Below are 26,151 nucleotides of genomic sequence, written 5' to 3'. Positions count from 1 at the left end.
TATTATATATGAATTGAATGTTTTTTTTACTACTGTTATGATTTAACATTTTCCACACTAAAACAAGCACACAGACGTTGTCAAGATGTCCCAACATGTTGCTTTAGACAGTACAGTACACTTTTTTTTTTATTCAATTACGACATACTCAAAGTTATTTTCGGTTATGTAGAATTGCATCTGGCCCCCTCATTGTGTTAGGGACCCCTGAACTCAAACTGGTGGCTGGATCTTCACCCTCATTTATGAAGACTTTAAAACATTATTTATCCAGGGAATGTTGCTTTGAATAGTGGAATAAACTGGACACACTAAACGTAGCAATAATTTCTCCGTCTGGTATTCCTGAGTCTGTCCTTATGTATCCTTCTGATTTTAAAAAGTAATGAAGAACTGAATATTTTCTCCGGTTCTTGTAACAATTCAGCTTCTACCACGTTTTGTAACTGTGGGGGGCAGCAGTACACATCAGAGCAGACTAGTCTGCGGGAAATGAAAGGACGAAGAAGACTGGGGCCGCCAGGGACAACACAACGACCACTAACTGCTAGCTAGCTTACCTGGCTATGGCTTAAGTTAGTAAATCCACAAACTATGACCCCCTATATGTAAACAGAAGAGGGAACAATAAAGCTACAGACTCTGATAACGTGTTTCATATAGGTACGTTGACAAGTTTAATTCACGATTTGCAGAAATATGCCAAAAAAACTATAGTCAGGTGCACGCGCTGTGCCATGCTAGCTAATGTGCTAGCTACAAATAGGAACATTTGCGCCTTGCTAAAAAAAGATAACGTTAGCTAAGGCAAAAAGCTAAGCTTTTCCATACATTTGTTAGCTGAAGTTAACTGTCGGCGGTGCCGCACACAAGTCATAACAACGGGACCTAATGGCTAACATTACGTTAGCGCTGCTTGCATGTCCCATTCAATCGAGGTTAGCAGTCAGGGGGGAAAGCTAATTATCTAACGTTAGCTAACGTTAGTTGCCAAAGCTTGGCGCTACCTTTGGTAAATTATGCTTTGTTACAATGGAAGCATATTTTTACATTAATGGCATGAATTCATAAAGAAGTGCTTTAACTGGCTGTATTAAATAGCCAAAGCTAAAAACAGTAAATGTATGTGTATCTGTACTTCAGTATACATTAAGACGTTTACCGGAATGAAGACGTTAAGCAAATCCATGTATTGGCATTGGCTATAAAATAAAGCACTGCATTGAAGTGTGGAGTGCTATATTTAATTCGGCATGTAGGTAATTCACACTATTCACTGAATATCAGTTCAGCATTGTTTCACACTGCTAGCCAGTTACCACTAGCCACTCCAGTTTTACTTTGGAGGAAGACTTGGGGAGGATACATGTTTAGTTTATTGTATGTATCTTAATTGGACAGTGGCTCTCAAAGCCAGACATCCTGACATGCATGTTCTCCCCGGTCAGATGCTGAGGGCAACCTTCCAGGATGTATGCTGTGTACAGACAAGCGCACACCCCCACTGCTGTGGAGTTTTCTGTCTACTGCAACTTTATATCCAGTAAGGAGAAGAACTTAGTTGTTGCTGGAACATCTCAACTCTTTGTCTACAGGATTATCCATGATGTGGAGGTAACTATGAGTCTCCACTTGCTTCATTGTGCCAAGTTTTAAAATGCATGCATTAATTGGCTTTTTGTCACATGTGTAACATTTATCTTATAATTTCAGAGTACCTCAAAGGCTGACAAGTCTTCAGGTACGTCTAGATGTCATACTCTTAAAGTACACATTTTATTATTAATGAATGCTATCAACATTTGTGGTCCAAATTCACTCTTTCCTCCTCGTACAGATTCCAAATCTCGTAAGGAAAAACTGGAGCAGGTGGCATCCTTTTCGCTCTTTGGCAATATTATGTCCATGGCCAGTGTGCAGCTTGTGGGAGCCAACAGAGATGCACTCCTCCTCAGTTTCAAAGATGCCAAGGTATCATTGTCTAAGCTGTGCACTGCCTAACCAGCTTCTAAACTGCCTAAAAATGTTGTTGACTGACCTCTGGGTGTGTTTGTTCTCTCACCAGTTGTCCGTAGTGGAGTATGACCCCGGGACACACGACCTAAAGACTCTGTCCCTCCATTACTTTGAGGAGCCGGAGCTCAGGGTATGTAAAACCCAGGGCCCGTATTTATCAAGCCTCTGAGAATTACTCATGAGAACACTGCTAAGAATTGACTCGAGTAAAAAAAAAAAAACCCAAAAAAACAATCTTGGCTCAAAGTTAGTTATCAAGCATCTCAGTTGTAATTTAAGTGAAGGTTTAGGACTATATCTTAAGTGTCAGTCTTAGAGATGATTCAGGACACTTTGCTGTGCCACAAACGGGATTTTGGATGACGACATAGGCACGGACCAATCACTGAATAGATGTCCTTATATAAGAATATTCTCAGATGAATTCACATTGAATGGTGACATTCCTAAGAGGAGTTTAAACACACATTTGACAAAAAAAAGAGAATACATTAGGATATACACATTGGAAATGAAAGAAACACGTTTCCACCATGTCTTAATTACAAATGTTACACCAGTGTGCTGTTAACTGACCTGCCTATATATAGCCTAGATTTTTATGATGTTTTATGTCTAAAAATTTGATAACTTGCTTTTATATTTTAGGTTTCCTAGTAGGAGTACATTTCATGAATTCTCAGCGCTTAAGACTAAAATGGCACTTTTGAGAAGCTTGACAAATACGGGCCCAGAACACTGTAAACCTGTGAAAAAAATATGTTCCGTCTGAGTTAGAGGAAATGTTGACATGCACAAGTGAATGCGTTTCTTTAACTAATATGCACTCTTTTTATACTTTCAGGATGGTTTTGTGCAGAATGTACATATTCCCATTGTCCGCGTGGATCCCGAGAATCGCTGTGCTGTAATGCTAGTTTATGGCACCCAGCTCGTGGTGTTGCCATTCAGGAAGGACACGCTAACTGATGAACAGGAGGGTGGAGTGGGAGAAGGGTACGCCTGCAGTCCCACTACACATTCTGCTCATTAATGCCTTTTAGAGTCTTGTTGGCATTTGTATCCCAAATCCCTCTCAGCACCATAGGTGTTTACACGTCCAATCTAAAACCTGATCTTGGTTTTGTTGGTACTGAATGTGGGGATTTCACACCCCCACCACCCTTTCTAATTGTAACAGTGTATTTTGTAGTTGCCATGCATGCATATCCGTGGTTAGATGAACAAAAAAAAGGATGGGAAAACTGCCATTTGATTAAAAATGTCCACTTTTATTCTGCTGCTGTTTAGAGTTTACACTGACCGTCGCTAGTTATCTAACCATGTCTGATAGGAATAGATATTGTTTCATGATTACTACACACATGTACGTGTCATTTTCTAACTGCGAGCTTGTCACTGAATCTCATCGACAGACCTAAATCCAGCTTCCTACCCAGCTACATCATTGATGTCCGTGAGCTGGACGAGAAGCTGCTAAACATCGTCGACATGAAGTTCCTCCATGGCTACTACGAGCCCACGTTGCTCATCCTGTTTGAGCCCAACCAGACATGGCCCGGGTCAGTCTACCACGCCGTCACCTGTAACAACCACGTTTTGTAGTATTGTTCAACCAGTAGATATATCAAAGTTCAAATTAAGCAAGCAGGGCCGCTTGTTTGCTATAGATATGTCCATTAAGGCTGCTCAATTATGGACTAAATCTTAATCACGATTATTTTGGTCACCAAATTTTATTAAACACGATTACTCATAGGGGTGTGAGAAAAAAATCGATACACTTGAGTATCGCGATATTTTATTTAGCAATACTATATCGATTATCAAAAACGCAATATTGATATTTATTTATTTTTTTTAGTTTAGATACAAAAATATTCATGTAAGACAGTGGTTCACGTTCATGTTGTGTTTAAACCCCCTATCGCTAGATGGCTATGCTGAGATGCACCACTAGCGTCCTCGCCTAACAGTGCCTGACTTTTTGCTAGAAGCTAACAGCGTAGCTATGGCTAAACTTTGGCCTACTTTAGCATATAAACATTAGCTCACTAAGAACCTGTGAACCACAATCCCAAACTGGCAGTTTGATTTTCTGTGTACTGAATTGTTAACCTAAAGTAAACTTTGACTTCTATGCACATCATGTCTTTTTTTATTTAAATTTTAGTTTTTCTAAAAATCCCAATATATCGCCTTACGCACAGTATCGAAATATATTGCAATATACTGAATCATGACCCCATGTATCGTGATACGTATCGTATCGCCAGATTCTTGCCAGTACACAGCCCTAATTACACATTGTGTTTTGGAAAGATGTTGCAAATATTGTAACGTAAAAAAAAAAAAAAAAAATAGTGAAACAGTTCAACAAATCGACAGTGAAAACACCTTGAACAGTGAAATCCCCTTAATACATTTGCAAGAGTTTACTTGCAACACGTAATGTGCAAGATAATCATTTCCTTTCCGATTAATCTATTTTTGGGTTCATTAAAAATCATAATCGCGATTCAATTTGGGATTTATTGCACGTCCCTAATGGCCGTGACCTTCTTACTTTTCGTTTCTTGGCAGGCCGGTTTGGATTGAATGCTTAATTTCTGTTCTCTGATCATTCTGCCAGGCGCGTGGCTGTGCGTCAGGACACTTGTAGCATCGTTGCCATCTCCCTCAACATAATGCAGAAGGTTCATCCTGTCATCTGGTCTCTCACCAATCTGCCCTTTGACTGTACGCAAGTCATGCCTGTTCCCAAGCCAATCGGTGAGCTCAGAGAATTCCGCCTTTTGTCATTTTCTTTTCTTTTAATGAAAGGTGTGGTCGCTAAGTTCCCGGTCCACCAGAAAGATAATTCCTGTCGGGAGTGTTAGATATCAATTTACAGAATGTAGGGAAGTGCGTTGTGTTGTTAAAGAGCTTGGCGTTGTAGCTTCTTTGATCACACATCAAATCTTTTTGTAGGTGGTGTGGTGGTGTTTGCCGTGAACTCCTTGCTGTATCTGAACCAGAGTGTTCCACCATATGGAGTTTCTCTCAACTCTCAGACAAATGGGACCACAGCATTCCCTCTGCGTAAGCGTTATCATCTGAAACACACACACACACACACACACACACACACACTGTATACTTGTATCTTTGATATCTGGCCTCGTTACTTTACATATCACTTGGTATTTTGTAATGCTCATCACTGGATAACGCGTTTTGGTTTCCCAGGTGTACAGGAGGAAGTGAGGATTTCCCTTGACTGTTCCCAGTCTGACTTTATTGCCTATGACAAGATGGTCATCTCTTTGAAAGGAGGAGAAATGTGAGTCATTGCAATCACCACCAGAATGTACATAAATGAACAATGGGCACGGTTTATGATTCTTCACTGACTGTCTTGCAGTTACGTGTTGACCCTCATAACTGACGGCATGAGAAGTGTCCGGGCTTTCCACTTTGACAAAGCTGCTGCCAGCGTCCTGACAACCTGCGTAAGTTCTGCCTGTAACCGTGAGCAACAATGGTCTGATGACACCTGAATTCTCTCTCTTAAACAAATACCCTTTCTTGTATGTATCTGTGGGCTAGCTTCGAAAGCTAACCAGAACTTTAAGATGAATGCTGCCGAATGCTATAGAAACGTACACTTTTTATACATATATAGTATATAAGTGGGGAGATGAAACTCTTCAGACTCTACCAACAACCCACAGCTAGTTTCTTATATCTGGCCGACCTTGTAGGATGTAAAGTAAATACTGAAAAGCTACTAAGTCTGTCAGCCTTTAGAGGATTTAGTATGATGCCTCACACTCTGGGCTTTCCTCCTCCAGATGGTGACCATGGAGCCTGGCTACCTTTTCCTGGGTTCCCGCCTCGGAAACTCCCTGCTGCTGAAGTACACCGAGAAACTTCAGGAGACGCCACCGGAGGAGGGCGACGAAAAGCAGGACACAGAGAAAGAGAAGGATAAAGATAAACCGGTATGTTTGTGATTGTGTAAAGAAATGTGAATTTTAATACAGCCTTTTGTTGTGAAGCACCATCAAAATGCCGTCTTTATTTTTACTTGTGGAGTGGCAGCAATTAGTTGCGATAAGATATAGTTAGACCTTCGGTGAGTAAATGTGTACGGCACTCACTGACAGCTTGTCTTCAACATAGCCTATGAACTAAATCATCGCTAATGAATTCCAGGAAGAACCCCCAAGCAAAAAGAAGCGAATGGAAACTTCCACCAACTGGACGGGTATGTTTTTAAAATTTCATTTTTGACATTAAATGCAAGAAGTGTGTGTGCGTGTGTGTGCCTGTGTGTGCGTGTGTGTGTGTGTGTGTGTGTGTGCGCCTGCGTGCGTGCGTGTGTGATCTGCCTATCTGTGTTTCACTCAACGTCTTTGTTGTGTCAGATGAGGTGGATGAGATAGAAGTGTACGGAAGTGAGGCCCAGTCAGGCACTCAGCTGGCCACCTACTCCTTTGAGGTAAACCCCCCCCCCCAAAAAAAAAAAACAAAAAAAACCCAAAGCTTAATTTCTTCTTATGTATATGCAGATCTTTGTGGAAGGGGACTGAGTTTCTGTGTTTTCATACAGGTGTGTGATAGCATACTCAACATTGGACCGTGCTCAAATGCCTCCATGGGCGAACCTGCCTTCTTGTCTGAAGAGGTACCCACATTAAAATATTTTCTAGTTTCGATTGGTTACTGTAGATGTTACCCATAACTTTCTCAGCAATTGTATTTTGAGGTGTCTGACTTGGATGTTCATCCCGCCCACAGTTCCAGAGCAACCCTGAGCCCGACCTGGAGGTCGTGGTGTGCTCTGGCTACGGCAAGAATGGTGCACTCTCTGTACTTCAGGTAAATCCTCCCACTGCGATGTATGTTGTTTCAATGCATGTGTACGTGGTTAGGTTTTTGCATGACAAATGTTGAAACCGCACCATCCTAAAACCTGTGGTCGTGAGGGCCGTCTGCCACAGGTCCAGCGATGGTGCTACAGTGAAGTCTGGGTCTACCACGGCTGCCTCAGAGATCGACGGAGTAGCCTGTAAACACCCCAGACACATGCTCACAGTTCTTAGATACTTTTGTGATTCATTCCCTTGAAAATGTACAGTGTACTACCTCTGACTTTAACTTGCCTATTATGATTGTTATTGTTTCCTTTCTGTTCTCAGAGAAGCATCCGACCCCAAGTAGTCACTACGTTTGAGTTGCCAGGTTGCCATGACATGTGGACAGTCGTCTCAAATGAAGTCAAAGAAGACAAAAAAGTACTGTGTATTTCTGCTTTAAGGGATACTTTGCCCATTTTAAACCAGCTCTGTCTTAAGTGAAGTCAAGGGAGACAAACAAGTACTGTATATTTCTGCTTAAAGGGATACTTTGCCGATTTTAAGCCAGCTCTGTGTCATCTTTGTGTGGACGGTGTGTTTAGATGAGCAGTGTTTGGCTTCCCTCCGTGGCGCCAGTGCACGGAGCTCCTCGCACTGGCGCCAGGGAGGGAAGCACACACTGCCCACACTGCCATGACACAGAGCTGGATTTAAAATATCACTTTAAAAGCCTAACGTTTTCACGTTTTAGGGACTGTTGATTGGTTTATGGTTGCACCTTTTGAACCTTTTTTTCTTTTACAGTAAGATGTTCTCGCTCCTTTCTTAGGCTGCAAAAAGCGATGATTCAGAGGACGGGGCAGAGACAGAGACCGGTGAGGATGGAGAAGACGGAGAAAAGGACAAGGAAGAGAAGGAGAAAGAGGAGGAAAAGACAGAGCCTTCCCTGGAGGATGATACGAAGAAGCACGGCTTTCTCATTCTGAGCAGAGAGGATTCAACCATGGTAAAAACACACATCAAATCTCTATAAATGGATATCTGCATACCACTGCCGTTTGTACCGATCACATTTGAGCGGGTTAAGGTTGCCTGCATAAACAGTCCGTGTGGAGATTGAAGGAGGCGGAATGTAATGTGTAAATGCAATCTCGGAACCCATTGGCTATCGTCTGGTCGATTACATTACATGTCATTTAGCTGACGCTTTTATCCAAAGCGACTTATAATTAAGTGCTTTCAACCCTGAAGGTTCAAACTCCAGAGAACAAGTAGTACGTGCTAAGTAAGTAGTTTAAATAAGCAAAGCTACAAAGAGCCATATGAAAGTGTATGTTCAAGATTTTTTTGTTTTTGTTTATGTTTATCCGAGGTGTAGTCGGAAGAGATGTGTTTTTAGCCTTCTGCGGAAGATGCGTAGTCTTTTAGCCATCCTGATGTCAATGGGGAGCTCATTCCACCATTTAGGAGCCAGGACAGCAAACAGTCGGGATTTCGTTGAGTGATTAGTTCTCCCTCGCTGTGAGGGGGCAGCAAGCAGGTTGGCTGATGCGGAGCGGAGCGGGCGGGTTGGGGTGTAGGGTTTGACCATGTCCTGGATGTATGCTGGGGCTGATCTGTTCGTGGCCCTGTATGCAAGTACTAGTGTCTTGAAGCAGATGCAGGCAGCAATTGGTAACCAGTGAAGAGAGCGGAGGAGCGGTGTAGTGATAATTTAGCTTTTTATTCGCTTTTTTTAATCTGTCTGCATTCACATGCAGATATCCGTTTTATAGAAATGAGCTAAAATGTCTTCTGGACCTCAAAACACCTTTCAAAAAGTATAGACTCGGAAGTTAAACAATGACCGACGCACAGAAGAGGAAGTCTTGCCTCGTATATCCGCTGGCTGCACAGGAACCCCAGTATTATTGGCGGTTTCCTCCAGAGGCTAAATCGTCGCCAGAACGAGATTGATACACATCTCATGTCCATCGATTTTGATCTGAACAAATGCAAAAATAAAAGCTTTGAATAGAACTCTGTTAATCCCAGGGAAAAACTCAACCTATTATATAAGTTGGATGTTATGTAATGTAACTTGGCTGTGTTTTTGTATAAACTAAACCTTTGTTTTTGTGCAGATCCTTCAGACAGGTCAGGAGATCATGGAGCTGGACACCAGTGGTTTCGCTACCCAGGGACCCACTGTGTTTGCTGGAAACATCGGTGACAACAAGTACATCATCCAAGTCTCCCCCATGGGTATTCGGCTACTGGAAGGAGGTAAAATAGGATAAAAATGTTAGGTCAAAAAAGTGAAACATGAGTGATAATTAGATTTTTGTTGTTGTAGCAAACAGCGGTAGGAGTGACGTAGAATATCTGTATAATATTAAAGCAAATTCAAGGTATTAAACAATATGCCAACCTGTTTCACCGACAAGTTCTTTTTGAATTCTGCTTTCAGTGACACAGCTCCACTTCATCCCTGTGGACTTGGGCTCTCCCATAGTGCATTGCTCCGTGGCGGACCCTTACGTGGTCATCATGACTGCAGAGGGGGTGGTCACCATGTTTGCGCTGAAGACCGACTCGTACATGGGGAAGACACACCGGCTGGCCCTGCAGAAACCACAGATCCCCACTGTGAGTAAATCATCCTCCTCAGTTCTTTTTTTTTTTTTTTTTTTGTGGCTTTTCATTTGACAATCACGCCCCCTGCTGGCCAAACTGAAGCACTTAGGCTAGAGGCTGTGGTACTGCACTAGAGGATGGATACCCGAACTGAGCCTGACGGGTTCGGACAAATATTTAGAAATGATGTTCGGGTCGGGCTCGGTCACATCAGCGCGATAAGGCATTGAACATTTTAATTTAAAAAAAGCTTATTATGTAGGTGCGCGCCTGTGTTAACGTGCGCTTGTTGCCTCGTGTGCGCTGATGCGCTCATCTGTTGACATTTCCGAATTCATATTGTTCATATTGCTTAATACAAGCGGGCTTTCCACACAAACAAACGCACATGTGTCTAGGCCTATATTTGTTAAAGGCAAAATATGTGTCAAATAGGGCTGAAACGATTCCTCGAATAATTTGATTACAAAAAATCCTCGATGCAAAATGATTTGCCTCAAAGCTTCGTTAAATCAATGTTACCAACGTTGTATCGCTGACGGACGGTGTTTCCACACGGATCATTATTATTGTCACACACCAGACGCTGCTCAGTCCGCTGGCGACACATGCCAGAGCGTAAATAGTGCGGGGCTGAGAGAAGAGACAGGCTGGAGTAAACGACAGGAAGTGTCCAAAGTTTGGAATCAGTTCAAACGTAGTTAAAACGAGAACTCTGTACAGTGTGTCAGTACACTGCAAAACCGAACTAGCTTACCACAATAATAGCACGACGTCAATGCTTCAGCATCTCAACAGAAAACATTTCTCATCCATTCCACGAAGCGGACCCGGCAAAAGTAAATCACGGAGTCGTATGGACGATGAAACGACACCAAACACAACAACTACCAAAATCAAAGACAAGAAAATACGCAGCAGTGACCACAATTTGATCTAAAGAGCCGACTTGTTGACCGTCCCGTCGGAGAAACAGCTGATTGTTGCGCAACACTCTCTCTCACTCTCTCTCTTCACGGAGAAACAGCTGATCAACGATCTACTAGCGTAGAAGTGTAACAGAGCTGTGTAGCATTGAAATCAAATATATAAATTAACATAGATTGAGTATAATTAATATTTACATATAGGCCTATATACAGATCAGTCTCAGGATGAAACTTGTAGTTCTGAAAGTTAAGTTGCACAACTTAAGGTCATGTTTATGTCTGTTTAATGTATGTTTATGTATGTTTAATGTATGCCTTAGTTTGAGGTTGGTATTGCATTTCAGAAAAGGTTTTCTTTAAAAATTTTACAATGTAATTTGGCACTTAAATGCACTTAATATGTTTAGTTTTTTGAGAGATGATATTGTAAACAATGTAGGCAACAAAATGTTTCTTTTTCCGAAAATTAAACCAAACTATTGTTTATTATTGCTCTTCAATAAAACAAAAGTATTTCTTATCCGATTAATCGATGGAATAATCGGTAGAATACTCCATTACTAAAATAATCGATAGCTGCAGCCCTAGTGTCAAACCATTCTGGATTATGTAGTGTGGTGCTGTAGAGACGTCCCGGCCTACAAATCCTATCCTACAGTCTAAAGAAAAAATCTTTGTTTGGATATTTTTCTTTATATCGTGCAGAAATGCTTATTCATACTATATATTTATTGATTGGGATGACTGTGAATGTTAGAGTATTTTTTTTTTGTGTGTATTTATTACTTTTAGTACTTTAATGTTCAGGCACGGCACATTTTGTTGTACACAAGCTTGTGCAATGTCAATAAAGTCTATTCTGTTGTATTTGAATCTCTTCTTGCCCTAATGCACAGCATCGCTACACTCCCTCAATTCGAAACTAGATTCACGCAACAGTAATCAACTTGTTTAAAACCACCTCTCATTCAACAGCAATCCCGCGTGATCACACTGTGTGCTTACCGGGACGTAAGTGGCATGTTCACCACAGAAAACAAAGTGAGCTGCTCCGTCAGAGAGGACCCCGTCATCAGGAGTCAGTCGGAAGAAGAGACCATCATCCATGACCTCAGGTAAGAGCACCCCCTCCGCACCGAAACACACAGCCAGTCGCCACGTGTCCCATTTAGCGTTGGATTGATTGATGTCAAATGTGTAGTAACACAGTGGACGATGAGGAGGAAATGCTGTACGGAGACTCAAACGCCAGCGCAGCTCACGGAAGGGATGAAATGGGCCGCAGCTTCGGGGCACTGGGGCTTTCTGACGGAGGCTCGAGCAAAGCAGAACCCAGCCACTGGTGCATTATCAGCAGAGAGAGTGGAGTGATGGAGGTATGGGGTGTATGTTACATCATAAGAATATATACACTATATTAATCAGCATGTAGTCTCGCTTTGCCAGACCTTCCTCCAGCGTGCTCTGGTTTATTGGCATTTCTTTAAAACCAGTCACAATCGTCATGGGCGGCGCTGCCTCTGCATAATCTAGGGAAGGAACTTGTTTTGGTGGAACGTGTGTACGTTCAAAGGTTGTTTTAGTCGTGCAACAGAAAACTCAGATTGGACAGATAGTCTAGCTAGCTGTCTGGATTTACCCTGCAGAGATCTGAGGAGCCGTTAACTGTAATCCTCAGAAATCTACCGGAGTTTAGAACGCCAACACAAAGAAGGCGAAAGGTAACAGACATCCGGCCTAAAAGAGTGAAATCCGGCGGCAACGGAGCAATCCCGGAAGTGGAACGTCGTGGATATAGACTAATCAGTATGTTAATGCTGATTATTTTCTATACTTTCTTTTTGTCACGCTCTTTGCTTTTATTTTAACAGATTTACCAGCTCCCAGACTGGCGATTGGTGTTCCTGGTGAAGAACTTCCCAGTGGGTCAGAGAGTGCTGGTGGACAGTTCGTCTGGCCAATCGGCAGCACAGGGGGAGGGTAAAAAAGAAGAAGTCACGCGTCAGGGAGAGATCCCACTAGTCAAAGAGGTGGCTTTGGTGTCACTCGGCTACAATCACAGCAGACCATACTTACTGGTGAGTGTTGGTTTGTGTTTCGCTTGAATAAAGTGCTTTCGTGAAAATAAAATAATAAAAAAAAAAAAAAAAAAATCAATTCAGTGAAAGCAGGGTATAAGAAAAAGTGTCCTTGTTTTCCAGGTCCATGTGGAACAGGAGCTTCTGATCTACGAAGCGTTCCCGTATGATCAACAGCAGCCACAGAACAACCTGAAAGTGCGCTTCAAAAAGGTAAGAGCTGAGGTGACAACGCTGGGCCAAATCGAGTCAAATTTGAATGAGGGGGAGCTTTACTGTGCTACTTCACTCTGCACAGGTGCCCCACAACATCAACTTCAGAGAAAAGAAGTCAAAGGTGAAGAAAGATAAGAAGGCAGAGAGTGGCGCCGCCGAGGAGAGTTCAGCTGTGAAAAGTCGGATTGCCAGATTCAGATACTTCGAGGACATCTCTGGATACGCAGGGGTAAGGAAGACATTTAAAAACATACCTGAAAACTAAACTCTAACGTTGTTGTTACCATGTTATAATGGAAGGCAAGCTTGTCGGCTAGTCGGCTTGCCAGCTAACGTAAGGGGGGGGGGGGCCTGTATGAAATTGTGTCACCTTTTTCAGCCCTCCTGAGTTTGCAGGTATGTAAAAAACAAACAAAATTGGACATCCTGTCACACACTCCTCTGATTAGCCAAATAACTCTCCGCGTTGTCCTTGTTGTCCCAGGTGTTTATCTGCGGTCCGTCCCCTCACTGGATGCTGGTCACCTCTCGTGGAGCCATGAGGCTTCACCCCATGACCATTGATGGCCCCATTGAGTCTTTCTCCCCCTTCCATAACATCAACTGCCCCAAAGGTTTCCTCTACTTCAACAAACAGGTACACAGAGGGCCCACTCCCACCTTGGTAGTGCTAGTGTACGTGTTTGTGTCGATCGTTTCCCTGTCAACTCCACTCTGGAGGGAAACACAAACGCAACTTAGACTTGCTATTAAATGATTAGAATTTGGATGAGAGTATGAATGATAATAATTATTGTTTTTTAAGTATTATTATTCATTCTATAAGTCCAACTGGTGAGATTTTTGTGTGTGCTCCTCAGATACGGAACTCTCTGCTTTTTTTTTCACTTTTTCTCGTATCTGGTTTCTAGTTCCTTCAACAGTTCTCTGTGTGTGTGTGTTTTCCCGCAGGGCGAGCTGCGGATCAGTGTCCTGCCCACCTATCTGTCCTACGATGCCCCTTGGCCTGTCAGAAAAATCCCGCTGCGGTGCACCATCCACTACGTCTCCTACCATGTCGAATCCAAGGCAAGGCTCCCTTTAACTCAGCCCCCCCAGCACCAAAAGGCACCAGAGCGGCAACGTGACACAAATTCGAGCCGAAAAACACATTCCCCCAGACACCTCCGCTTGCGTACACGCCATGCAAAAATAAAAAGCGTATCGATCGGGCCGCTTTGAAAAGTTTGAGACGAAAGCCCTCTGGCCTTAAAGTTTTCTTACAGCGAGAGAAGAAAAAAAAAAAAATAAATCAATGAGGGATTAGTCTTTGATGTGAACTTTTTCTGTGTGGTTTTGCCCCCCCCACCCTCCCCCCTCAGGTGTATGCTGTGTGCACCAGTGTGAAAGAGCCCTGCACACGCATCCCCAGGATGACTGGAGAGGAGAAGGAGTACGAAACCATAGATCGAGGTCAGACATGGACACACACACACACACACACACACACACACAAAAAACTATTTATTTTATTTATTCATATTATTTTCCTCCTTAACACTAATATGTGTATCCATTACTGTTGTTTGTTGCGTGTCCCCCTGCAGACGAACGTTACATTAATCCTCAGCAGGAGAAGTTCTCCATCCAGCTCATCTCTCCAGTCAGCTGGGAGGCCATTCCCAACACGAGGTAAAAGCTGTTCTCTGTATATACTGTATCACACCCCTTTGAAAAGCAAGAGTGCCGTTTGCAAAATCAATAAGAACGCCTTGTTTTAATAGGCCTCAGGCAACTATGAATCAAGAGGTCCACACAAGTTTGTGGTAGCTTTCTTTTCTCTCTTTCTCTGCACTGGGTCGTCCTACTGGAGGCTTTGTGCTGCTTTTAGAGAATTATGGAGTTTAATTGAAAATCTTGGGTCACTTACCAAAGCTGTATATCATTAATTTGGTCCCACATTGCTGCTTTCCATCGTTTCAGCGAGGGTCAGTTGGAAATGTCGGGTCATTTGTCCAAGTCCCTAGTCATTTAGTTGCTCTGCGTTATTATTATTACCTACCACTGTGAAGAGCTGAAGGACATAAGTATGTAACTGGCTTGTAGTGTTTCGGCATTATATGTTGGGGCGCTGATTGTGTGAGAATATGATTCCCAGTCTTTTCTGTCAAAGCACACTTGGATTTGTTATTATAATGTGGAGACATGCTCAGTTCAGTGCTATGCTGACTTAGCCTCGCTTTTTACTAAAATGTAATCTTACACGGGGACAACTGTAGCTTAATGCCAGAATGAAGTGTTTAAATGTGACAGCCCATCATAGACAGTCCCATGCGTGATAGTCTAAATCCACGACCTTCCACTGCCGGGATTGCTCCAGTGCCGCCGGTAATTCCGTATGTCCCTCTTTTCAGCCGGATGTCTGTTACCTTTCTTTGTGTTCTTAACTCCGGTGGATTTCTGAGGACTATGGTTAACTGCTCCTCAGATCTCTGCAGGGTAAATCCAGACAGCTAGCTAGACTATCTGTCCAGTCTGAGTTTTCTGTTGCAAGACTAAAACAACTTTTGAACGTACACATGTTCCACCAAAACAAGTTCCTTCCAGAGGATGTTTTGCAGCTGAGCTTACCGCCGCCCAAGACGATTGTGATTGGTTTAAAGAAATGCCAATAAACCAGAGCACGTTTTTCTCCCATCCCGGAATGCGGTGTGGACTAGCCAGACCCTCCTCCGCAGCGCTGTGAAGGAAGGTCTGGCAAAGCGAGAATACATGCATGACAGTGCCACCAAAAACATCATGAACCAGAGTCGGAAACATACTCAGTCTAACAAACCGGTCTCCATCCTACCCTTTCAAATTATTAATTAATTGAAATCAAAACACTGCTTAATAACATCTTTGCTGCCTCCCTGAACACACTGATCTAGAAAACAAAGAAAAACAACATGTAGCTCATGGTTGTGTGTCACTGTCTGGATCCATGTGAAGATTAAAAACATTTTTACATTTCCTATGATCAGCATGAAACAACAGATTCAGATGATTGTGGCAGTGGAAGGTTCTCTCTCGAGTGTTATTTGCGTTCCCTGCTTTGCTAACTGGAGCATCCTGTTGGCTCTCAAGTCTCGCGCAGTACATGTAGCTGCCAATGTGACGTCCACGCTTTGAATCAAGCACAGCTCCTCCATTTGTCTCCACACACATTTCCTGCTCCTCTTCAGTGTCACTCGTCTGATGAAGGCAAGATGTATTTTGCAAAGAAGAGAAATTCTTCTTTACCGCTACTTTATTTTCTCTGGTTGTTGAACCGTTTAAAATCCCCTCTTCAATTGTGATTAGCCACCCAGACTATCCTCTACAGCAGTCTGACAAGCATCGACCCCTAACTAACAAACTACTTAGTCTATGTTATATCAGTAAAATATGTTATATTACATAGTTGTGTGAACAGGTGTGTTTCAAATCATCAGATTCCAGACCAACAAAGTATAAATCAGCAGGTTTAGGGATTGTTTGTAAATAATGCAAATACTGCTAATACCTTTTGTAACCTGCGTCATTATACTGAGAAGTTGGCATCAGAGCTCTTCATCATAGAAACATCGAGCTGCTGCAACAACACACAGTAAGCTAGATAATAATGCCACCGGGCCGATTTTAGCCTGCTGTACTGTATAAGGGTGGGCTGGTAGGAGTAATCGGTAGGCAACTTAGTCTGTCGGTAGCCCAGAGGTTAGAGAAGCGCACTGCCCAAAGTTTGCCTGTTCCCTGGCTAGTTGGCTCAAAGATCTGCCAAAATGGCAACTGGCATCCAGAAGAGTTGTCAGAGTCAAGATCAGATGCAAGCTCCTGCCATTGTGCTGTCAGGCCTCTCTGGCGTGTGTGTGTGTGTGTGTGGGTGGGTGGTGTTAAAGAAGATTAATATCCCCATGGGCAGGTCCCTAAGTAGTGTTTTTTTTTTTTTTTTTATTATTATTCTTTTCTAATTTATAAAGAACAATGTGAAGCAGCGCTACCCTGTGATTTGAGACAGTGGAGGGCAGATTGATTTACCTTTAAAATAAAAAAAAAAAACATTGCTCATAGCCATCGCCTGCCTCGTAAAGCCATGGGAAAGGTTGTCTTTTTAATCTGACACCTGCGATGTATGTGGTGGTGTCAGGCCATATGACGTGTGGTAGCCTATTTGAACCGAGCAGGACCAGGACCTTTCTTTTCTTGTATTTTATATAGGCAGCAATGGCAACTGGGAGCTACAGTAAGAAAGAAAACGGGCAATGGAACAGAAGATAAAGGGGCGTCGAAACAGTCTCACGGGAGCAGATTGTCATATTTGTAGCAATGATATGATACTATAATCCCTATTATCAGACAGGAACAGCAGAGTCTGACTCCACTCTGTGTCTCCATAAGGTTTGACCTGGACGAGTGGGAACATGTGACCTGTATGAAGACGGTGTCACTGCGGAGTCAGGAGACGGTGTCCGGGCTGAAGGGCTACGTGGCGGCAGGGACCTGCCTGATGCAGGGGGAGGAGGTCACCTGCAGGGGCCGGGTAAGCAGCAGCAGCACACAACAATACCACCTAGAGTATTTATTATAATAATAAATATATATATATAAATATCGGATCAAAATTATTGGCCGATATTAGGCATTTTCCAAACTATCGGTATAGGCATTTATAATGGCCGATAAATGAATATTTAAAAAATAAAATATAACATGGTTGAAGGGTGTTTCGTCCGTTTTTGAGTGTTGGCGTTGCATAGTTTGTCCACCAGAGGGCGCTCTACAATGTCCCTGTTGGCAACACCCGTGTTTAACGCTTTAAGTTTCATATCTTAAGATTACAGACATGAAAATCACTCACCTTTCGGCGAAATTCGCCGTTTTGAAACCAAAATAGGTGACCTACGTGAATCATGTAGATTCTATGAGAAAATGTTTAAGGGGGGGTTAAGTACTCGCCGATTTCAGGCATATGACAATTTTAGAAAAAATAAATAAATTAAAAAGTCCACATGGGATTTGTTTTGATGCGCTGGATTTAACCAATCATCGAACTTCCACCTACCAACGAAACGAGTTCTAGCCAATCAGATGCAAAGTAGGGCGGGTCTTTGCCGAAATGTGAGAGCGCGGTGCCGGTGTGGCCTCCGTGGTAACGCGGTTAAAAAAAAAAATGGAGGCAAAGTTTATCAAACTTGGAGCATGTAGATACAGGCAGCTTTAGTTGAGAAAGTAGTTCAAACAAATGGCGCTGGGCATGAATAGAGGACAAGAGGAAAAGGGTGGAGACGGGAAGCCGTTTAGCACTTGGTGCCTCAAACTGAGGGAGCCGGGTGCTTCTGCAGCGCATGTTCAAGGAAGACGCTGTACGGCAGCAGCGGTAAGACAGTGCTTGCTAGTCACAAAGCTTCGGTCCGTGCGCTCTGTAATACGAGTACGTTACCGGCAACGACGGCTACCGTTGCGACTGCGCCTTCACTGACCGACCGTGATACAAACAATACGAGTGTGCACGTTCATAGCGGAACACGATTTGTCATTAACCATGGCCACTGTCTAAAAGCTATCTGAAGCCCAAACTGCCTGACAAAGATGTCTGTTTGGAGTCAGCACGGCAGGTATTTACGTCCCAGAGTTTAGACGTCTAGATATATGAAAAGATAAACAATGCGACGTTTTTTAATAAATGTAAATAAAGCAGCTAATATCAACATGGACAAAATCATGAATGTACTAATTCGCTTTTTTGATGATGACCTGGCCAAAGTAGTAAAGTTTAGTTTTCACAATGATTCATTGTAGGATTATGATATTATTGCAATATGTAAATCCACATTGACTCTTTATTTAACATATGGTTGGAAGAAGTAAAAATGTATCCAAAAGTTTTTAGTTTTATTATTGTGTAATGTCAGAAGGACTTTAACTGTCTTGCCAGTCAAATTAACTTGAATGAGTGCATATTGAAATATTACACTGTTGGTTGGCAAAAAGATGCATCAGATTGATGCTTTAAAATATGGAATATTTCAAATGTTCTTTTAAATGCTCCCCCGGACCCCCCCTAGAGGGGTAATATCCTTCTCACCTTTTTCACCCCTGACCCGTTTTCATGCCTGTAAGTTTGTATTTTTATACATCTTATTTATCAGAACTTTAATATATTTTGATGTTCCTCTGTTCTGACAATAAAACAAACAAGGTTATTTGTAAACTGCATTATCATATTATTTTAGTGAGGACTTACAAATAACCAATGTTGGGGAAATCTGTTTATGTTTTGTTTCGCGTTTCTGGATATTTTATTTAATATATATATCGGCCGATACATCGGAATATCGGATTTTTAAATCACCAAATATTTGTATCGATATCGGCCTTAAAAATCCTTTATCAGCCTTTAATACCAACAAATAGGGCTGGTCGCTTATGGAAAAAAAATCACAATCGAAATGATTTTGCTCACTATATTTCACACGGTTACTCAGTGTAAAACAGTGAAAACACCTTGCACTGTGGAACTTCCCATAATACTACTTCCCTTTTAAACTTTTTTTAATTCCCCTTTAGTACACAAGACAAAATAAGAGTTTACTTGCAAAATCGAATGTGCAAAACTGTCGTTTTTCTCAGTTACGTTGTTTTTTTGTGAGCGTTAGCCGAAATTTAAATCGCGATCAAACTTTGATTCATTTTACAGCCATGCCACCAGACTAGGTGTTGTGTGTGTTGTCTCGTTTGTACGAGAAAAGGCCTCTCTCACACCGCACAATGACAAAAACAAGCTGTGAAAACATCTGCTCACCGCTTGTGGTTTGATTCCTTTTGTTCAGATTGTGATCCTGGATGTGATCGAAGTGGTGCCGGAGCCAGGCCAGCCCCTCACCAAGAACAAGTTCAAAGTGTTGTACGAGAAGGAACAGAAGGGGCCGGTGACGGCTCTGTGCCACTGCCATGGTTACCTGGTGACGGCCATCGGACAGAAGGTACAAGCACGCTGTCGCATCACAACCCTGGCAATTCACATAAGCTGGGATTGGAAAAATACGGCAAAGACTGAATGATGCTAGAACTGTAGGGGTGTGCTCATCAGCTTCTTTGGCCCCCGATCTGATTTTTAAAATATTGAATATCTGCCTATACCGAGTCCCGATCCGATACTTGTATTTGCATAAATAATAGAGCTACACGCTGTTTTTTTATTGTTTACAAAAATAACTAAGTAAACAAAGTAACTAAAAAAAGTTGTCTTCAGCTCAATACATTTAACTTAGTACTGCTAGCATTTTTGTAAAACTCACATATAAAATCAACTTCTACTGAGAGTGGTGTAGAATTTTCTCATGTCATCGTTATCGGAGTAAGGTGATCACGGTGACTGCCCATCCCCGATTTTATATCGGCTCCGTTGTGTTACTTCACAATTCAATCGGAACATCCCTAAAGAACTGAATTTGAGCTTATAGCTTAAAGTGCTAAATATTATGCTTTTTGGCTTCTTTCCTTTATTGTGTTCTATATCTTTTTTGTGCACGTTATAGGTTTACAAAGTGAAAAAGCCTGAAGTCCCCCCCAAAGGGACTCACCATCTCCAACAGAAAACACTGTTCACTAACTGCTCCAAACAGCTCTATTGTAGTCCAGCCTTTACTTCAGAGACAAACGTGGTCACTTTGTAACACATGTTATAATGCTCGCTAGCATGACACGCCCTCATACTCTGCTTCTGACTGGCTAGTAGTCCTTACCTAGCTACTGTCAGGGCACGCCCTCATACTCTGCTTCTGACTGGCTAGTAGTCCTTACCTAGCTACTGTCAGGGCACGCCCTCATACTCTGCTTCTGACTGGCTAGTAGTCCTTACCTAGCTACTGTCAGGGCACGCCCTCATACTCTGCTTCTGACTGGCTAGTAGTCCTTACTTAGCTACTGCGCATGTGCGACTCCCAACAAAGATGGAACAGAAGTGAGATGTCTCACTCTGTAGCTAAAACAGAGAGCTCAACACACAGGGTGAAAAGAGGAGCTGCAGCAATGTGCAGTACAACAAAAATATGGTGTTTTTTTTTGTTTTTTTTATTAAACCATGTAAACCTATTCTGATATAACCTCTAAATACAATTTATGAACCTGAAAATGAGCGTAATATGAGCACTTTAAACATTCTGGAAATTCTGCCCTGCTCTACATAAGGAATCTTATGCAGATGTTTGACCAAACACTAATGACAAACTAACATGATATCACATGTTGATATGCAAAAGAAATGAAGGTTGCGTAAGTTCCTCCGTGTTGCTGCAGATCTTCCTGTGGGTCCTGAAGGACAACGACCTGACGGGCATGGCCTTCATCGACACCCAGCTCTACATCCACCAGATGTTCAGCATCAAGAACTTCATCCTGGCTGCCGATCTGATGAAGAGCATCTCGCTGCTGCGCTACCAGGAGGAGAGCAAGACGCTGTCTCTGGTCAGCAGGGTGAGTCCAGTCAGTCTGATTGAGGTTTTGTCAGGGAGGTTAACGATGTAACTGTTTAACCTTAATCGTCAGTACAATTATCAGTCAAGTTCAACAGTTCAAAACAATATTATAACAGCTGTCAGTCATGCACCCAGTTTTTATAGCCTCAAACAAGTAAAAAACTAAGTTATCAGAAACATTAACCCTTGAACAAACATCAGCGTGATTAGCACTCCCTGAAATGACAGAAACCATCTTTGGGGAAAAATTTACCTGAGGTGTGCTTAGATTTTTTTTTTATTCTGGTCCACGTCCTATCCGCTAACATGGAGGGGGTGGGATATATGAGCTATACTGCAGCCAGCCACCAGGGGGCGATCCAGATGTTTTGGCCCCATCGGTCAGGAAGACTAACAATGTGCAGTGGGCTGCAGTGCACACAGTGGCGTGTTTATTGATTAGGAGGTACAAGTGAGTATTGATGGCGTGTGTCTCCTGTGGTGATCTGTCTTCGGTGGAGTACATCTTGAAGAGAGCAGCTCTGGCAGCTGGAGAGAATTCGAGTGTAGCCGTCTTCGTTGGGGTGTAACTGTTTTCTTCTTGTTTTGGCAACAGGATGCAAAGCCCCTGGAGGTTTACAGCATCGACTTCATGGTGGATAACAACCAGCTCGGATTATTGGGTAATGTTTTCAATGCCCTTTGGATGCAAATTAAATTAGCAAAATAACTGTCCTGTTCTCATTAACCTTTTACATTTTTTATTTTATTCCCCCTTTAGTGTCAGATCGAGACAAGAACCTCTATGTATATATGTATTTACCTGAAGGTATGTCATATTGTTGGAACAACGTATGCAAAATGTAACACACGTCAGTATTCGTTCACATCCGGTCATGTAACGCGTGGTCTGGGGTTGCAGCTAAAGAGAGCTTTGGAGGAATGCGGCTGCTGCGGCGAGCGGACTTCAACGCCGGCGCGAACATAAACACGTTCTGGCGGATGCCGTGCAGAGGAGCGCTGGACGCCGGCAGCAAGAAGGCTCTGACCTGGGACAACAAGCACATCACCTGGTTCGGTAAGTGGCCATAGCTACCAGCTCTAGTAGAACCGAGTGATTCTTAAGGCGCTGACACCACACATCCTAGAATGTATGTGTGGTGTAGCCAGACCTTACTCTGCAGGGCTGCGGAGATAGGTCTGGCAAGGCAAGACTACATTTGGACTAAATCTTCTTCTTCTTTTTTTTTTTTTCTTTTTCCCCCCATCTGTTCCCCCAGCCACCCTGGACGGAGGAGTTGGCTTGCTCCTCCCCATGCAGGAGAAGACCTATCGCCGTCTACTGATGTTGCAAAACGCTCTCAACAGCATGCTGCCTCATCACGCCGGTCTAAACCCAAAGGCCTTCAGGTTTGCATCTGCCCTCCAGTACTCGTCCCGTACTAGAAGTCACTGCTCAAAGTAGGGGTGCACGATATATCGACTCAGGATCGTTATCGCGATATTGTACCGAAAGTCTCGCGATAATGACGCGATATTTTGTTTGCGTTGCATCCCGCCCGACATGTACCCAAAGAGTAGAGAAGCAACAAGAGGCGAAACTCAATAGAACGTTGTGTTACATTCAGTCCAAGGTGGCGGAGCTGCGGTTCCCACATCACTTGGTAGCGTTGTATTCCCCCCCCAAATTCATTTCCTGGTTCTCCTTCTCCATAAACAACATGAAATCAAGGAGAGGGTTAACTTTTCCTGCTCCAGATTTCCCACCGTGGTCAGAAAGAACAGAGGAGACACTTTGTTTCTCTCACTGTGACTCTAGAGTCGCTACTCACTCTGAAGAAAATCGCCGTCACTCTTTCTTCCTCGCTCTACCACACACACACACACACACACGCTGGCTCGACGCACACACCACAGCACGTATAAACATCAGCTGCGTGGAGCCGCCGCAGAACCATAAAACGAAGCGAAAGAAAAGAAAGGAGCTAAAGAGAGAGCGAAGAGTGGAGCAAAAAGAAGACAAAAGTAAGAAAATGAGTGTCGCTCTGGGAGACGACGAAATAACAGAGATTGAAAGGAAACTTTAGAGGCCAAAAGGAAGCTACAGTCACATTAGCTACAAAAGAGAGCGACGCGCACTCGCTCGTGGGCGCTCCTAGCCTACCCCTGGTTGCTTGGCAACAGTAAACAGAAATTCTCCGGCGCGACCATAAACCACGTCTTAAAAGTTACTTCAGAGGTATCGTTAAGTCACAAGAACGCTGTTTTTGGATTTAAAAGTATTTATTTCTCGATAAAAGTAGCACAATATATGAGCTGAAATGCCAAACATATCAGATATATACAGAAATACGATGTCCTGAAGCGTTTTCCGCCATCTTGAATTATTTTCTTCGACTCGCTCGAGCCTCTGACCTACGTCACGCTGCCTTCACTCTGATTGGCAGTCGCTCGTGGCCAAACGGCCCCTCCCAGAGTGATGAGAAAGACATTATATATTTATAAGCTCTATGGCTCTGGCCACTCCCATTGAAAATGAATGGTAGCCTGTAGCTAATGTGACTGTAGGGTAATGCCTCCTCCTCCGTAGCGTGGAAATACTTTGGCTTTAAGCCAACAGATGTGCATTGTATTGTTTTTTTTATACTGTAGTGTATATACAACCAGTACATGTCCCCTTCTATAGACATGCTCTTTTATTTTATACTGTCCAACCAGTACAACATGTCCTGTTCTGTAGACGCATGTTGGACCAGTCCAATATGACAGTTGAAATAAACCTTGTGTTGTAAGAAAACTTGTTTTATTTGTTATATATCTATTTTGATGCCTTTTCCCATAACTTTGGTAATTTTACATATGTTTAAAAAAAATCAAAATCAATATCGCACTATCACATTTTTTCAGTATCGTGCACCCCTAGCTCAAAGGATCTGAGGACGGGATCATATTTCTTCTCGACTGACCCTTTTGTGTCTTGCGTCCAGAATGCTGCACACCGAGAGAAGAAGCCTGCAGAACGCGGTGCGTAACATCCTGGATGGAGAACTCCTCAACAAGTACTTGTACCTCAGTACAATGGAGCGCAGTGAGCTGGCCAAGAAGATTGGTACCACTCAAGACATAGTAAGACATAGTACTCACACAGAAGAGAGGATGCACTGAGGTCAGCTGTCTTAATTCTAACTTCCCCTCTCACTTCATCCCCAGATCCTGGATGACCTCCTGGAGATCGACAGAGTAACAGCTCATTTCTGAGAGCCACATTCCCAACGCTGTTTTATACTGAATGGAGAGGATGTTTTGTTATGGCCATCTTTGTGCAAACCGGATTTGTTTTTCTTACTTGTTAGATGAGAGAAAAAAAAAGAGGGCAGACATGTTTTCTTAGGATATTTTGTATTAAAAAAAATAAAATAAAAAAATCTGTAAAAGTAATTTACACAAGCCTTGTGTTTGAGTTTAAAGTGATGAAGACCGGGATGCCTTAAAGAAGGAGGTAGAACATTTTATTAACAGATTTAAAATCATTTGGTTAGTTGTTCTTTTAGCCTGAGTTGTATTGCAATAACTGCTGAACTCGGGGAGAAATGGGACCCAAACACCAACAGTGTGGCTTTCATTCAACAACAAAGTGTTAATCCAACACAGATATTCATTCGTGTATCACAGACATACAAGTATTGCTGTCATTAAAGCTGCAGTTCCTTACACACAGATTTCCTCTCACTCCAGTGGGGATGCAGCTTAACGTTGTATTATAGCAAAAGGTACGGTTATTAATTTAACTAATAACAAAAACATTACTCGGGGAATATATTGACTGAATTTTTTTTTTTTAAAACAAACTGCAGCTTAAAATTTCAAAAACAATTTGCTGTACTAAGATTACACCAACACTAATTTGAAGAGGTAAATACCATTAAAGATATATGCTAATAATTTAATTAAAAACCTTACACTAAGCCGCTGAGAGTCGACACTGGATTGGGTCATGCAGTTTAAAACATTCTCACCCATTTAAAAAAAAAACAAAAAAAAACAGTCATGTCTGATAGAATCCAGGATGATTTGGTGTGGAAAGCGTACACTGGAGCAGCACCGGCTTTTAAAGCTGCTACAGAAGTGCAAGGCTGTTGGATTGCATTAACGTGTGCTTGGAATATGTCCTTATTCTGTTCCTTTGTAGTGTGCCGACACATCTGTGTGCTACCTCAGGTACTCGTACATGTCTGCGTCCAGAGATATAAACCCAAAGTATGACAGCAGGCTCAGGAACGAACGCGTCAGACTCATCGCTGCTGTCTCCCATCTGTAACGGAGTCGTTCACATTTAGTGGCTACAATCACAAAACGGAATTTGCTTCTACAAACACTAAATGAGTCTTTACCTCAAAGCCAGTTCAAACTTAAAGCCCTCCCACGTTGTCCTCACCCAGCGGAAGATCCAGAGCCTGGGCAGTATCCCTCTCTTCTCTGCCTGAATCTTCCCCCAGCCTCGCACCGCACTGAAAAACAAGATGGGCGTCATCTACACGGAGCTAAGATTTGAAGATGCGTGTGACGTTGTGCCAATGTGGATATCCTGTATCCTGAAATGTTTTGACAGTACTTCGCACTGACCTCCATTTCTAAAAGGGAATGGGCTGAGAGGTTTGGATTTTCTTGGGTCTTTTGCAGTTTTTCAGGAGTCGTGTTTCCTCTTTAATTGTACAAGCCTGCGGGAAGCAACAAGCAAGTGTGTGTGTATATATATATATCAGTCAGGTCCATAAATATTGGGACATCGACACAATTCTAATCTTTTGGCTCTATACACCACCACAATGGAGTTGAAATGAAAACGAACAAGATGTGCTTTAACTGCAGACTTTCAGCTTTAATTTGAGGGTATTTACATCCAAATCAGGTGAGCGGTGTAGGAATTACAACAGTTTGTATATGTGCCTCCCACTTTTTAAGGGACCAAAAGTAATGGGACAATTGGCTGCTCAGCTGTTCC

The 26,151-nt window shown here is 42.7% G+C and overlaps 2 protein-coding genes across 6 annotated transcripts in view; one reads left to right on the top strand and one right to left on the bottom strand.

Moving 5' to 3' along the window:
• The first annotated feature begins 491 nt into the window (after window positions 1-491).
• cpsf1 (cleavage and polyadenylation specific factor 1) lies at window positions 492-24,587 on the top strand. Its single transcript, XM_078267406.1, has 38 exons — window positions 492-663; window positions 1,449-1,614; window positions 1,714-1,741; window positions 1,838-1,971; window positions 2,066-2,146; window positions 2,861-3,012; window positions 3,432-3,578; window positions 4,649-4,788; window positions 4,987-5,097; window positions 5,245-5,338; window positions 5,420-5,507; window positions 5,850-5,999; window positions 6,214-6,265; window positions 6,426-6,499; window positions 6,611-6,685; window positions 6,799-6,879; window positions 7,200-7,295; window positions 7,687-7,863; window positions 8,981-9,122; window positions 9,307-9,485; window positions 11,378-11,517; window positions 11,604-11,778; window positions 12,274-12,480; window positions 12,604-12,693; window positions 12,779-12,925; window positions 13,181-13,333; window positions 13,648-13,764; window positions 14,058-14,148; window positions 14,283-14,367; window positions 17,092-17,233; window positions 19,524-19,676; window positions 20,992-21,168; window positions 21,766-21,832; window positions 21,931-21,978; window positions 22,072-22,227; window positions 22,430-22,559; window positions 24,137-24,275; window positions 24,360-24,587. Exons 2-38 carry the CDS (start codon window positions 1,471-1,473, stop codon window positions 24,405-24,407), a joined length of 4,410 nt encoding a protein of 1,469 aa, XP_078123532.1. The 5' UTR covers window positions 492-663; window positions 1,449-1,470; the 3' UTR covers window positions 24,408-24,587.
• A 392-nt stretch (window positions 24,588-24,979) lies between these two features.
• Window positions 24,980-26,151, bottom strand: part of adck5 (aarF domain containing kinase 5) — a 57,410-nt gene continuing 56,238 nt past the window's right edge. For 4 of the 5 annotated variants that reach the window (XM_078267410.1, XM_078267409.1, XM_078267411.1 and 1 more), the window contains 2 exons: window positions 25,541-25,657; window positions 24,980-25,461 (listed from right to left, as the gene is read on the bottom strand). In XM_078267410.1, coding sequence (XP_078123536.1) covers window positions 25,359-25,461; window positions 25,541-25,657 — 220 coding nt within the window. In that variant the 3' untranslated portion in view covers window positions 24,980-25,358. Of the gene's footprint in view, window positions 25,462-25,540; window positions 25,658-25,772; window positions 25,868-26,151 lie in introns of those variants that run through there. The other variant, XR_013502924.1, reaches the window with a different exon arrangement.

This window comes from Sander vitreus, chromosome 14, assembly GCF_031162955.1.
Source record: "Sander vitreus isolate 19-12246 chromosome 14, sanVit1, whole genome shotgun sequence".
In the NCBI taxonomy this organism is placed as follows: Eukaryota; Metazoa; Chordata; class Actinopteri; order Perciformes; family Percidae; genus Sander; species Sander vitreus.
Note: the sequence above shows the minus strand (reverse complement) of the source record. Positions and strands in the feature narration are given on the sequence as shown.

Coding starts and splice junctions, on each gene's coding strand:
- cpsf1 (XM_078267406.1), top strand. CDS start 1,471: ATGTATGCTGTGTACAGACAAGCGCACACCCCCACTGCTGTGGAGTTT. Junction 1,972..2,065: donor TCAGTTTCAAAGATGCCAAG/GTATCATTGTCT, acceptor TTCTCTCACCAG/TTGTCCGTAGTGGAGTATGA. Junction 13,765..14,057: donor CCTACCATGTCGAATCCAAG/GCAAGGCTCCCT, acceptor CTCCCCCCTCAG/GTGTATGCTGTGTGCACCAG.